Raw genomic sequence first — 15,412 nt, forward strand, 5'->3', positions numbered from 1 at the left:
CGCGCGAACTTTTCGCCTCGAATTTCGGCGAATCGAAGGCGCGAGCGATCGTTTCGCCGACGGTTCGAGGGCCTTTGTCATCGGCTCGATTTTTCCATAGGAAAATTTTCGAAAATCTTCTCACGGTAAAGGCTGCCGAGTATGGTGGGACTACTTTTTCACCGCGTGCTCGGAAGCTGGTGGGAGTAGAAGCTGCGCAGGAACGTACGGAGGCACCGCGTTAGCACGTAGGTCAAGTTACGATACTCAGCGCGCATTCAGTTCGCGGGGAGCGCTCGTGCAGTGCGCGTTGTTGTCCCGTGTTCCTCTAGATGGTTGATCACGTGGGAAACATTGCGCCGACTTTTCGCGATTCCGTGGCGAAGAAGGGCCGAGGGAAAGGGAATAAATGTGTGCGAGTCCGTAATGGACAACCCTAGCGGCGGAAGAGATAGTCGGTACGCAAGTCTTGGGTACAGCATGGGGATGATAGGCAGCGACGCTGGCTCGGAAATGTACGGCCGACCGTCCACCTCCCAGCTTACAACTTCTCAAATAAGCCGCGGTGGCGCCACCATGATGGCCGCGGCGGCTGCTGCAGGCGGACCGAACGCCGGCGTGGGACCTGTACAGAGAGGTATCAAGAGGACCACGGCTGATGTCTGTTACGATGACAGCAATGCAAGGCAAGCGCTTTCGCAACAGCAAGGCATGTCGATGTCCGGAGACTGTGTACCCGACAATTTGGAGGAGTCGTTCACTAGTTTGGGCCAGCCGAAAAAGTCACCACCGTCGAATGGCAAGAAGACCAAGGGACGGGTCAAGATTAAAATGGAGTATATCGACAATAAACTGCGGAGGTATACCACCTTCTCCAAAAGGAAAACCGGAATCATGAAGAAGGTTTGTATCGGGCAAACCTGTTGACCTATTTTTTTAAACGATCCAGGGTAAATATGCGTTTTGAGAGAGTCACCTCCGGTTTCAGTGATCTTGATGTACATATGTTATTAAGATCGTTATTATCAACAGCTTTTTCTTATAAATATAATAGAAAAACTCTTTTATTTCTTGAAATGTTCGCGAGATACTGTTGCTACTACTACAACGAATCCGGCATACATCTATGCGTTCGTGGCAACGTATGCATCACTATGGTATCCGAGATTATAATGATGAAATGGTAAAGATTTGGACTATAGTGGTACTGTATACCCATAGACGGAAATATATGGTAGATCCCACAAATGAAAATATAAAATAATATATAAATGAAATAGCAGCGATATAATAGCTTTTTTGTTTCGGACTCGTCTAACGTAAGTCAGAGTCATTAGGTTTATATTAGGTCTGGATTTAGTCTCGATGAACAATCTAATAAATTCCAACTCTGACCGACTTACAGTCTCTTTACCTTTTTTTGTAGACATCTTTCTAATGATAATCTCGGCAACGTATTTGAGGGTAATTGGAATCAGTGGTGGCTCTTTTAAATTGCATATTTACCCAATCCAGAGTGATGATGACTGTCGGGCGTCGCGTCGGTACCGACGATCGGTCCTCCGGATCGATGCTGTGTGATTTCACGCATCCGATGCTATGTTTCAGTGTGTTTTCATCTTATTAAAATTAGAAAGCCGGTTTCCATACGTGGTATAGACGTATTAGGTTGGTGTGCATAAAATGTTGTTCTTTTCCACCCCCACATTGAATACTTACCGTACGTCAGGTTTTTTTTGGAAACGAAGTGTTTGAAGTGGAAGTTAGGTAGGGGTGTAGTATAGTAATATTCTGTTTTCAAGTGTTATTTTATCCGGTTCAAAATCGTCATTCCATTTCGTTACTATTCACACATACTGCGCGGTGTGTATAACCACCATACGGTAACCATTATCCTTCGTGTTTTGCCCGTTCTTCCTTATCCAACAATCGCCCTCTTTTCATTTGTCGCTATAGTCTACGTCTTTGCTCGTTTATGATCTCAAAAACGGACGATCGTTTGATACTCGAGTGACCTGGTTATTTAGAAGTGTAAAATAAGATAATGCAATAAAAATAATTGTTTAAGATTATATTTAATAGCGATGCATTGATAATGGGGTATAGAAATAATTCAGCCAATTGTTAGGAATTCATCAGTTTGTATTGATGATGATTTAATAAGCGACCAAGGCCGAATAATATTTTCTAAAGGAAGTATTTAAAGAACCGGAAGAATAGAAGCTCCACGCTTTCTAAGATGTACCACCAGAGGGCCACTAACATAAACCGATGAGTACTATGATTCTTAACTACTGCTAAAGATAAATTTGAATTGCGTGGAAGTATATTTATTTATACTTGTTAGCGTAGAAAATGAATGTACAGATTATTATTAAACTAAAATGGCTATTAATAAGAGGGAAGGAGCTAAATAAACAACCCGAGAGAGATTCGTTCATAGACAATTTGAAAAATTTATTTTCCGATTAGAATAAAATACCAGCAACTTTTTATCATGAATATTCGACAAATTGTTAGACACTAGAATGATCAAATTATGAGTTTCAGTTTTAGTTGCGGGCTCGCGATAAAAATAGTTTAGAAGACCACAGTTTGAATGAAGTAGGTTTCCACATTTTTAAATATCTTAAAGAAAATAAAAGAGTACTGCGCATCAACCTAATGGAGAAAAAGGGATGCACGTCGTCATCGCCGGCGGATTGCGCGCCAATGACTTCTGCGAGCGTGCAATTTATGAGTGACAACTGCGCTTTCGCAGGCCAGTAACTTCTCCGTGTATTTTGGATGAAAATACACCGAGGAAAACGAAATTATCCTCTGGAAACCGTGATAAACTTGCGGCATAAATATTGATTATTATTAGGTAACTTGTATCTGTTTAACTCGTGGCCTCATAGAACCCCATCTGAAATCTTCTAGCCGGGACGGGTTATAGTTAACAAGTACCCATTTAGGTCTATATGTCGGTGACGGTAGTCAGTTAATAGTCCATTTGGGGTTGATATTGTTCTTTTGTAATCGTCAAAAATACACCCGAAGTTTTGTACACTCGACTGCAACCGCCAGGAATGCACACACGATTTACTGATATTGCTGCAATTCAGAATCCACTTAAGTCTCAATGATACCGTTGAGTACAGTTGCCAAGAGAATATTCAGTATGAGTTAACAGACCGTTGTGGTTAATTCTTGTTCTAGAATTGAAATATTGATTATTTCTGTCAAAAACTATAGAAGTTAATTCTACAAGGATATGATTCGAATTGAGTAAGATTCACTCGTTGGCAGTTATCAGTCGCGTATTATTATAGTTATTTTGTCATTTGCTTAAAATCGTTTAATTCTCTAATCCTTTATATATTTCGCGATTGCAATGGAAACCAAGGAAACCAAACTTAACGAATGGCGATTAATTAATTAATAAATGACAATTAAAAATTGAGTACTCAAACATTTACGATTAAAATTGTTTTTAGACGATTCGTCGTAGATATTAATATTGAGTTCTGGGAGTCAGAACTTCTCTTGGGAGTCAGCAGAAACTGTTTTACACTTGATTATACATAGTTGCATATTTCTTGTAAATAGATTTCCCGTTTCGAGCCCCAGACTGGTCAGATTATAGATGTTTATTTGATCCAAAGCCCGTCGCAGCTAAATCCGTAGAAGAACCTAAAGCAAATTGCATCTTTCATACGAATTTAGGAAACCAAAGATAGATTGTTCCCCTTTTCTGAAGACGGCTCCTCTAAAATTAGCCATGTTTTGACACGAAGCTGACATAATTGCTTTACAACACCATCGGAAAAATAAAAATTGTTATGAAATATACAATAACCAGTACATTCCGCAATAAATATAACTAAAACACAAATATTTCATTCAGAGAACTGTATTAAAAAATATGTTATGCTACAACCCGATATCCGCCATGAAACAGAACTATAAAGTTATAGGCAGTTAAAGTAAAAAAAAAAAACAATAATGATTCTTTTACAGTAGATTAGAAAATAATGTTCAGAGCGCTGTAGACCACTAAAGCTAATTTTAAATTTTGAAAAAATCTGTTTGCCAACGACTTTCGAATTTTCTGGACAAACTCGTTTGTTATAGTTAAAAGTGCAGATAACAATCTTGTTATATCCCATAACGCATTTCTTACTAACGAGTTGAACAACTTGGACTGTAATTAAATGTTCCTAGCGCTTTTTTTCCTAATGTTCTTCGCGCAAAAAGAATGTATTCCATCCTTGGCTTACGCGCGAACCACTTAAACAAATCTTGATAATTGTTCTCTTATTAAAGGTATAAACTCGTAAATGAAAATGCAAACACAGTTTTTCCGCCGCGCACTTCGAATTAATTATTTATCAAAATGGCGTGCTAATGGTTGCGCAGGCGGCAACGATTTGCATAAATGTGCTCTATAAAGACCGGAATAAATCAAGTGCTTCTGATACACGTCAAACAGCTAGAGGTCTGTCAAGTAATACTTTCGTTCTTCAAGGATCTAACTTTAAGCTCGCGTTTCAAACAGATTCTCTTTAAGAAAACTATTTTAACGAGCGAACGGAAAAGCTTCTGAATTCGAAGCTTCGCTAAATGTTTCGCGGCTGAAGAATTTCGTTTTCTTCTATACAATTCGACCAAGACTCCCGCTAAAATATCTTCTAGTTACTTATTATTTTCGTTTCGTTGAATTTTCCGTAATTCAATGTTATTGCAAATATTTACTAATTATAACTTTATTTGAAAGAATTTAAGATTGCAGCCAGCGCCTTTGCTCCGTTTTTATTAAACGAAGGAATATTTGAAACCGCACTATAACGAACCGAAAATGGTTAATTCGGGACTAAAACGTGTTCTGCTCGCGCGAGCTCGCGCGAAGCTTGTTTACAAGGTACTTGCCTCCCGGACTTCTGTGTATTTATGTGATCCACTTCGCATGAAGCTTCTCGTATCATTAGACTTTGTCTAAATTTGTCTGCACTCTCTCATCAAGGTGCATATCAAATTTCAAGGTTCCTTTTGTTATACATCATCCAGTCTTGCCGCCACGCATTTTTCGCAGTTCGTCTTCTTTAAAAATGGAGTACAGTCCCTCTCGGTTTCTCGCTCTCCTCGGTCTTCTTTATTTTGCACTTTCGACTTCGGATTAGCATTTGTATTGTTAAATTATGCTGTCAATTTAACGATGCTTACTTTCGTAATAGCAATGAACGTCGCAGTAAATTATAGCGCGAGAAAGCAAAGCGGTGCTTCATCCAAGAAAAGGAAATGTTCTCTTTCCATAAATGGCTATCCATCGAATGAACAATGAATAAATAAATTAAATTCTTCATTGTAAGTAGAAATAATTTAAAAACAGCAACTGGAACATAGTTTTGATCGCAAAGGAATGCTAGTATGGGCAAGAATTTACTATCGGTATAGCATTCCTACGGCATGCAATCTCCTACACAAAGTGCAGTAGCAAGGGACCTAAGATTGCAAGGTGCATCGTTCGAAGGCGATTTCGTATCAAATGAAACGGTAATATTTTCACACGCCAATTAAATAATTACACGCGATTTGCCTGCTGCTCCTTATCCACTTAAACTTAATAATTGTATTGTCATTGCTGTCATTGTGCGTGTTTATACTATTAGTGCTGTTAGTGCTGTAACATGCGCGATATTTACTGCAATTTACTATCTATAGTCAGAATTTACTTTAACGTCAGAACTAGAAGCGAGACAGAAACGCGGAAACTTAGTCAGATCTTTCGTTTTCCTCTTTTTATCAAGTAAAACAGTTTGATATTCAATATTCGAGAAACTCTTCTACAAATAGGAAATGGAGAATATTAATTTTTGTACATTCTATTTATGAACAACTTGTTAAAAAGGAATAGAATTATCCGCGATCACTATACCGATTTTTTAAAATTGTTATTTAGCTCTAGAGTATCTAAAATAGATTGCCGTTTTTTACCGGCCTTTCCGTGTTCATAAATCAGTTCAAAGACATAACATTTCTATGGAATTACATCGTCAAGACTTGTTCGCATACCGCCTGATTATTACCGTCTTAAGTGCAAAAAACGATTGCTTTGGAAAATGCAAGTGAAACCACGAACCAAGAAACTAGGGCCCGAGGGTAAGATTATGATATCAACAGCAACCTGCGCAGCAAGAAGACAAACACAGTCTCGCAGCTTCTACCATCCCACCACTTATCCCACACAAGCTCAACTACTTCAGGGTTACCAATTACTATTGCCGTCTCAGTTGACAGTCTGTCTCCATTTGGTTCCGGAAAAATCGCTCTCAGACATTAACTTTTTCAATATATTCCTACTTTCTTCTCCTTCTGTGCAACTTATTTCCTTTATGCGCTTTTTCGAATCACGACATTTCCTTTTTTTGTTCTCACTTTTTGGTAATCGCATCACAAGACATACAAGAGTAACCCTACTAGAAGCATCGATACCAGACCACGATCGAATTATTCTCGTTTTTCAATTTATCCTCTTCATCAATTTCTTCCCTCCCTTCTCTTAATTGATTTCATTGCTGGATTTAAAGCCTCTCTTTTCTGATTTCGCTCTGCAATCTTCTTTCTCTTCACTCCAGAAGATCTATAAGAATAACCAGCATCGGTATCAAACCAAGTCGAATATTTCTCCTCTTTCAATTTGATCCCATATAATCTCTCGCTAGTTTTCTAAATTTATTGCAGACCCTTCTCAACTCCTTTCATCTCTCAACCGTGTTTGTCCGCACTTGTGTTCTCGCATCGTGACCGGAAGATCTTTAGAATTGACCTCAGACCGACCATTGCTTTCAGGCCCAGCGGTGCCGTACGAAGGAGACACCGAGCCAAAACCAATAAAAGGACCTCGAAGCGCCATAGTTCGTCCCTAATCCAGTGGTTCCCTGTTGCAGGCGTACGAGCTGTCCACGCTGACAGGTACGCAGGTGATGCTGCTGGTGGCTAGCGAGACTGGCCACGTGTACACGTTTGCCACCCGGAAGCTGCAGCCGATGATAACGAGCGAGGCCGGCAAGGCTTTGATCCAGACCTGCCTGAACAGCCCGGACCCGCCGACCTCCGGCTCGTCCGGGGATCAGAGGATGTCCGCGACCGGGTTCGAGGAGACCGAACTGACCTACAACATAGCCGACGACGAGCAGAAAGTAAGGCAACTGGTGTATGGCTCGCCGCACGGTGGCTCGCTGCACGGCGGGTATCCTGGTGGCGGACCGACCGGAGGGCCCCCCGGCCATCCGCAACCCCCGCCGCCGCCGCCGCCGGGTTCGCAGCACGCGCCACCCTCGCACGCGCAGCACGCGCACCTGATCGCGCATGCACACGCGGGCTCATCGAGCTCGCACCTGGTACCGTGCTCCAGCCCCGGACCCATGCTGGCCGGCGGCCCCTATCAGCAGTCCTGCCCCTCGCCTCTACCGCCCCATCACGCTGCCTACCATCCACACATGTCGCACTCGCATCCCCAACGGTAGTACTACCCCACTCGAACGAGCACTCGCTTGTCCTCCGCTCCGCTATACGTCTCCGACGGGTCCGAGACCTCCGCTGCCTGCTGGCTACCCTGTCGATTCCCTTGATCAGCTCGTGCAACACACTTCTTCTTCGGCCACTTCTTCGACGCACTAATCAATTTATGACGATCGACCGTTGAACCGTAAGTCTTGGACTGTTTCTCTAAATTGCCCCTCTAAGTATTGCCCCTAAATAATGAGAACGCATTATTGTGCACAATGATGCAGAGCCACCAAAGTGGCGAAGACGTTGATTTGTAAGACTTGGAAGTGGCCTGGGTGTGTTGGATGTGACGGTGCGTTTACGGTCTGACAGGTATGTCCAGGAAGGGTCCATTGGGCTGATCAATGAGCCGTCGGGCTTGGCTGTTCTATTGTCGCAAGCTTGTTGATACAACTGCGGGTAAAATCTAATTGTGTGTACAGCGATCATTAGGTCTTCATTCCTGTCACTATTTACTGGACATGCCTGGTTTGGATTATCTTATCGAATTCATTTCTTTCTCCCTTACTTGAAACATTTGTGCTCACTGATCGAAGAGTGATCATCACAAGCACGAATTTTTCAAGTAGACAAACAAAAAGATTCGTGAAATTGATCTGGACGCACCACACTGTGAAATGTCGGATCTTTAATCGTACACTGGAGATCTTTATGCAAATTATCGTGTTTATATCTCATTTTATGAACATCAGAATTGAAGCTTCTCTTATCGACGGAAAAGTCTTCCGTCGTAAAAGCAGAGTCAAACTGTTACGTTAGAAAAATAGTATAAAATTAGCTCTGGTTAATTTATATGTATAAAGCTTTGCAGTGTAATCATTGCTACTTCGGTTAACGTCAGCTTTACAAAAGCTATAGATACTCAGGAGTTGATGCGATGCAAGAAAACATGCAACGTTTAATCAATTATTTGGATATTCAAATCACGATAAAATATCGGTCCGACATTTCATTTACACGACAACGATACATGGGATCGATGCTCGGGTCGAATACGTTCGCAGATAAACGCCTCAGAATCGATGATCGTCGGTTTGCTAATCGTGATTATTCATGCTTAGATTGATATAGGTTATTGAAAGGAATTTCTTGCATTCGCGCAGTATTGGTCGAGCGCTTTTAAGCCTCTCGTTACGGCAAAGATATTACAACTATTAGTTGCTGCAAAATCGGTGCAACACCTGATTATGTCGTATCGAGAAATCGTCCTACTTTTATAACGTTGCTGATGGCGTATAACAAATTCGTTTCATTGTCGTGCAAAGAAAATCATTTTCGTCGAACACAGAGACTGTTCGATATTAAACGACTATAATCGCCATCGCCAACGAAAGAGTTAAAACGCGCAACCAGTATTTTTATTCGGGCCGTAAGAGATCGCGTTGTCATTTGACAGGGAACGAGCAATCAATCGCCGCAGCGTGAAATTCCGTCCAAGATCGCGTAGCATCGACGAAGTTGATGCTAGTTGTTTCCTACGTGTCGACAAATGTCGAGCCGCGAATTAGAATTCTTGGATGCGTCGATACCGGTCCGCGGACGTAAACCCATGCCTCGTGTCGGCTGAATAACGAGGCAACGGGACAGAGACAGGGAGGAAGTTCCGGGTGACATCGGACTTTCTTTTCCGGACGTCGATATATCGAAATTCCCGATGAGGCTTACCGCTTCCGTTTGCGGATAGAAATACGGTTATTTTGCTTCCCCGCTGGCTCGAAGACGATTCACGAAGTCGCGGGTAACGTTAGGCCGGAACCACGGATTAGTATGCCGGTCATTCCGCGGCATTAACGTTTAATTCGACGCGTTCGTGAAACTAAATTGGGCGTTAACTTCCTTTGCGATCGTTTCCGCAACGTTAACGTTCGTTAACAGTCGTTCGGCATCCGGGCGATGCCTCTTTCGAAAGGGCCGTCCTCGGTTCGCTTTGGATACCGAGTACCAGTCGAACCGATTAGCTAATTCGTCGACGATCAACGCCGTTTCGGAATTAGGTTGGACGCGACATCGGCACGAAAACGTTTCTCGAGTTTCGCGGAGAACCAGATCGGAGGCAATTTGCTTAAAAGCACGTCGCAATTCCGACGTTCCTCGGCGCCGGTATCGACTGTCTTTAAATTAATCCATTAAGTGGGCTCGTAATTATTTATGGGAAACGCGGGGAGACGCGTCGCCCTGTTAAACGATATTTCGCTGCGGCCTGGTCTCGTCGAAAAGAGTCCGCCGGCAATTAACTTTTCTTTCGACGGTTGTTATGCGCGAAGGGTCCGCGGACACCTGTCATCGTTAGGATGGCGTCGACAGTACTTAACATAGCAGGTTTCGGTACTTAATGCACGTGGAAAGTCACTCGCGTACGGAGGCAGATAGGCCAGGAAACGTCGCACGATACCCCGGCGGTAGTCGATGATTCCTTCGGAATCGGTGACGATCATCGCGAGGCGACGCACGGTACAGCGAAGGTGTTTTCAATGAAAACCGATCGGAGCATGATGGAAACGTACGGTGCTCCGTTTACAACGTATAAATCTAGTCCAATCGACGCGTACTCTAATGTATACGAGATTTACATCGACCGATTTACCGGCCGAGGAGGATGATCGATGGATTCTTCTGAGTTTGATCGTTGCACAACGTGTTACACGACGCGTCGATCGCGCACGATTTCTCGTATGCTACTGTCCATGAACACCATTCCGGTGACTAGCATATTACACCAGTATTTATTACGTATTTTCATAATTGTTAAGTACAGTAGAATTTCGATTATAAATTAATAGGTAATTTCTTTCTTCTTTCGATAAGTTATTAATACAGTAGTTTAAGATGGTAAGTCAAGGTATACTCGAGGCTTTTCTATAGTATCATTATTATCATTTGGAATAATAAAAAATCTTAATAGTAAAGATCGAGGAAAGTCTAATTTTGTTAACTGAGGTTTTACTGTATTTGATAAACTTCATGAAATTAACGCATTCCTCTTCTTAGATTTTTCATACTGTAGACTCTGGGTGTCCAGCATTTACATTTAACTTATTCCGTGATTTTAAACTTCGCTCCATAATCTTGGGTTCTTCAATTATTACCACACGTTGGTGAGACTCTTCGTTTAACTTTCTCTACAATTCTATCAACGTCTATTCGCGAGCATTGCCTACGTTTAATAATAACATGAGATTTGTGCCTTCTCAAGCACGTCATTATCCAGATAATTTTGGACGGTAGCATACGTCGACGTTGTGTCAACTGCGAGTCCGTAAAAATTGTCAATCATTCGTCAGAACTGCTTGTGCAACAAGCAGACTGGACTTTCTCTAGCAGAACGTGTGAATAAACAAAAAAAAACAGTGAAGCTTAAGATGCAGCAAACTATTGAAGTCAAAAGATTTGTCTATCGCAGAACGTATCATTTACAAGCCTTCGCCGCGAGGTTTCCTTTTGAAATTCGAAATGTAAAGAACGATCGATCGATCAATCCCCGAGGGAGTAATCGTCTAAGTTCGAGGATTATGGCTGGATCTATACGTTCATCGAAGTCCAAAGACTTTTTCTATTGTAGGAGTGACGGGCGACACATGTTCGTTCGAGTCGCGGTTCATTACGAAATAAGACGTGTATCAGGAGGCACGTAAACGACGGGAATTCTACCGATCAAACGAGACAGAGAAGCGGCAGTTCGTAATCGTAGGTTAGGGTAGTAACTCATGTGATGAATTACTCGAGGTAGCCGCGTATTTTTTACCCAGTTTTCTTTCTTGTTTACACGAATCGTATTTATGATCATTTACGGCGATGGAATCTCTCTTTTATTTATTTAAACACCATGTACATACATTCGAAATTGATCGATCAACGCCGTGGAAAACGGTGTGTTCGATGGGAACGGAGGCGAACCGAATCAGAGCTGCGACGTTTTCTTATCAGTATTTCGAGACTCCAGACGAGGTTCGACCGCGAGGTAGATCAATTTCATCCTCGGTAATTAGAAACACCGAGCGTTCGAGTTATCGCGGTTCGCAGATTTTCGGTCGGAACGATTCGAGGATCGTCTTTGTCGTTCGGTAACATTACGATAAGGTAGCGAAGGTTCTCTAATCGATTTCGGCCGAACGTAGGCAGAGAGGAAGAGAGCCGGGTCTGTGAGTCACCGCGAAAAACGACCGATACAAGATCCTTTTGAATTATTCAGAGACACGGTCCTCCGTCCGCGGCGAAGCAATTTTCCAAATAATGGAGAAGCAGCGTACGCTCGGCTCGCTTCGGTTCCAGGCCCCGTTTGTGTGCTTTCATTACGAACGATCGTACCTGGCTCGTGGGATTCGCCGGCCTCCCGGCATCCACCGGAAAATTCGCCACTCGCGTTTCCCCGTTTTCCTTTCTGTCAGTGATCCTTCTCCCGCGCGAACGCGAGACATCCTTCTTAATACTCATTGCAGCCTCGGGTTCAGCCGCGTTCCGCCTTTCCCCGGGACAAAAAAAAAGATAAACAAAAAGAAAAGAACACGAGCCGACGAAGAAACGAGAAATCGTAGTACGTGGGTGCGAGTCCGAGCCAGTAAACCCGGCGGTGCACGCTTGGCATTGTTGCGCATTGAATATATATATATACACGCATACATATATATATTGTTGTGCATCGTACATTGTTCCGTAATATGTTTGTACTGAAAGTGGCATGTGTAGTATTTGTTTGTTTTTTTTCTTTTCGTAGATTAAGTAGCTGGTATTTAAAATACCTTTTTTAATTTAATTCCCAGAACTCCGCCCCCCCCTCGACCCCTCCGATCCCACTCCACTGTTCCCCCCTGTCCGATCAACCCAAGTAGAAAGAACTCGACTCCCTTCACATTATGCATGCTTTGTGTGTGTGTGTGCGTGTGTGCTGTGACTCTGCGTGCGTGTGTATTATGTGTTGTGTGTTGTTGTCTTTTCTTTTTTATACCGCATAATATTGCACAAAAAAATCGAAGAGGTATATATATATACACTTATATATACGGTTAGCTAGATAAATAAATAGATAGACGTTATCTGGAAACGAGAAGGAAAGCCACGAAAAAAAAAAAGAGAACGAGATTTTATACGCACGATTGGTGGTGCGTGTATACACGCAAAGGGGAGGATTTAATCGAATCTCTGGAAAACGCATGATAAAATGTAAACGAAATGTTTCTCTCCCATCGACGCACAAAGTACAAATAATATATATATACATAAATATAAATATTAACGAGAACAATCACAATCCTGAACGGTGAATCACGAATGTACGGCTGGCGCGTCCAAGAATGTATCACATGTGTAAATAGTGTACTGTAAAATACTGTGATAATATTTATATTACACGTACGTATATATATTATCGTTCATTAATGATACGGCATCAACGATATTGTGCTCCGTCGTCGCCTAGCAAGCTAAACATTTTAGCCGGTGCTCGCCCTAATCGGCGACATTGTTTTCGGCAACCGTGGGCGCCAGTTGCTCGCGGACAGGTAGGTATGAAGCCCACCTGTTGTCCAGCGAACGTGTTTCTACCTAGATCTCGCCCTCTTCTCTCTAACAAGCGTGCGCCACCCTTGGCGTCAAGCGTTTCACGCGTTAAGTGCCGCAAATCGTCCCTGGAAATTCTCGCGAGTCCAATGTAATTTGAAACCGGAAGATTTTTAATTTCTCGCAGTAGAATTCTTCCGTATTTTAAATGGCCTAGTATCGCACAGTTCGTTCGAATAAATTGCAATAAAAATGAATTTTGGAAACTAGTCAAAATTGAATAACCGATCACGCGGCGCTGAACGTGTTAACCAAATGCATCTACGACGATTCGTTTCGATGAACCTTTTCGTATTTGTATTTCCGTATTTTAGAGTAAAAAAGGTATTAGTTTATTTTCGATGAAGGTCAAGGATAATTCAGAATAATTCGTTCGGTAACGAATAATTTCGATTGAACACCTGCCACCAGGGGTGGCGCACAGAGTCCGGCTGTGTTGCCTTTCGCCAGGTACGCAAAAACGAGCAGGAATCCGTACGATTAGGCTCGCAGCCGCGAAACGGTAACGTTAGTTCGCGTTCAGCGGCGACCAGACGAAGCCGGGCTTGTACGGCGAAGGTATTAACAGTTCGTTAACTCGTTTGCTAGTTAATTACAAGAAGGAAGTTTCTATTGTTTGTTAACGACGCTCGTTCCGAAGACATTCGAACACGCTTTTCCACGGAACAGACGAACGAGAACCGAGACGATCGATCGTTCTCCGTACGAAGCTCGTTGTCGCGCGTAGAAATAATGTCGAAGATCGAGAATTAGGTTAGCGAGCCGCTGCTCCATCGAGGGAACTCGCTTCCCTGGGTGGTCGAGGTCCCGATTTAGGAATCTGTGCTTGTAACTCGCCGGAAGATCCGTCCAGAAAATGCAAATATAACATTCTTTTAGCAACGTTCGTTTCTTAAGCAACGGAGGGAGTAGTATGTTTAAGAGCTAAGCTAGATTAAATGATAACCGAAGCTGCGTTTGTAAGAATATATATACCAACCAACATTTATTCCACTTCGCCATTCATCCCTTCAGCGATCTCGCAAGGTAGGTTCAGCTTTCTCGATCAACGCACCGAAACCTCGATTCTCCTTCGTGCACAACTAAACCCCGGTATGTCTTCTTCATTCTAACATTATCTCAACCTGTTCGCAACGCTTTCATCAAACTCTAAACGTAATTCTTCGGATCGAATGTCCTCCAATGTGCATCCCTTCGGCAAGAAGGCTGCCTCCTGGACGATTACTTTAACGCGATCGCTCGGCGCCGAAGAAAACTTTCTTCCTGGCGCCGGATAATATCGTACGATTAATTCCGCATCGATAACGCAAGGGCGTAGGGTGCGTGGGACGCCACGGTACCCCTTTAAAGCTCCAAATCGCATCGGAAGTTCGCACTCGTGATTTGTTGCGAAAGAAAACAACGGCGAGCCGCCTCGGAAGCTCTCGATTTGGCTGGTGCTAGAGGCGGCAGAGGGGGGAGGCTGGGGATTTTCGAAGCCATGATTTACGATCTAACGAGCGGACGATTAGGATGCATTTCGCTAAGAAATCACCCCGGTGGATCGCGGCACGAGGAAACGACGAAGACGGCGTCGGTAAGAAGCCGGCCAGGGCAAAAGAGAGAAGGGCAGAAACAGGTGGGGAGCTCCGCGATGGAAGGGAAAGAGAAAGATGGCGGGGGGAGGGAGAGAAAGGGAGAAGGACCGACAAACGGAGAAAGACGGGGCAGGAGAGAGAGCGAGAGAGAGAGAGAGAGAAGGCAATGGAAGGTGGAAGCAGAATACCATATACGGTCACCTTTGTCAAAGCCTGGTTGTCGCCATATACAGGCAATGTTCGCGATGGCAGATACTTATATAGAGTCCAACTTAAGAATCAGGAATGTCGGTTTTTGTCGCGCCTCCTATACACACCCGTGGTAATGGGGGGTACAAATGCGACTCGGAAGTGATTGTCGACAACGCCTGCCGTTGCCGGACAACGGCCGCTTTCGCAGCCCCCCGTGCTTTCGGGAATGCTTTATGAACCGTGATCCTTGCGACGGTCATCTTGGCTGCCGACGTCCTCCTCGAGCTCACCCTGATCTTGACTCTACCCCTGCTACTTGTAAATCGCCTCCTTCTGGCCTGGCGAGCTCCGTAAATTTTTCAATTCGACGCTCGTTCCTCGTGACACAAGATCTGGGACACGATCAACGGCTGTTAGAAGTCTCTAGCTTTGGCAACTGTGATATGGGACACTGGCGATATGCTGAAACGAAGGTAGTTGCGTCCACATTCGTTGTAGAGAATTTTTTTAGTGTAATTTGTTATCGATGGTGTAGTCAACCAGCGATCTAGATTCTTGGC

The 15,412-nt window shown here is 43.4% G+C and overlaps 1 protein-coding gene across 4 annotated transcripts in view; it reads left to right on the forward strand.

The window, feature by feature from the left end:
- The first annotated feature begins 269 nt into the window (after nt 1-269).
- The window catches only part of Bs (serum response factor blistered), a 28,257-nt gene continuing 13,114 nt past the window's right edge, over nt 270-15,412 (forward strand). For 3 of the 4 annotated variants that reach the window (XM_078191211.1, XM_078191210.1, XM_078191213.1), the window contains exons 1-2: nt 270-882; nt 6,909-7,160. In XM_078191211.1, the coding sequence (XP_078047337.1) occupies nt 406-882; nt 6,909-7,160 (729 nt within the window). In that variant the 5' untranslated portion in view covers nt 270-405. Of the gene's footprint in view, nt 883-6,908; nt 8,406-15,412 lie in introns of those variants that run through there. The other variant, XM_078191212.1, reaches the window with a different exon arrangement.

The sequence above is a fragment of the Augochlora pura genome, chromosome 9 (assembly GCF_028453695.1).
Source record: "Augochlora pura isolate Apur16 chromosome 9, APUR_v2.2.1, whole genome shotgun sequence".
Classification (NCBI taxonomy): domain Eukaryota; kingdom Metazoa; phylum Arthropoda; class Insecta; order Hymenoptera; family Halictidae; genus Augochlora; species Augochlora pura.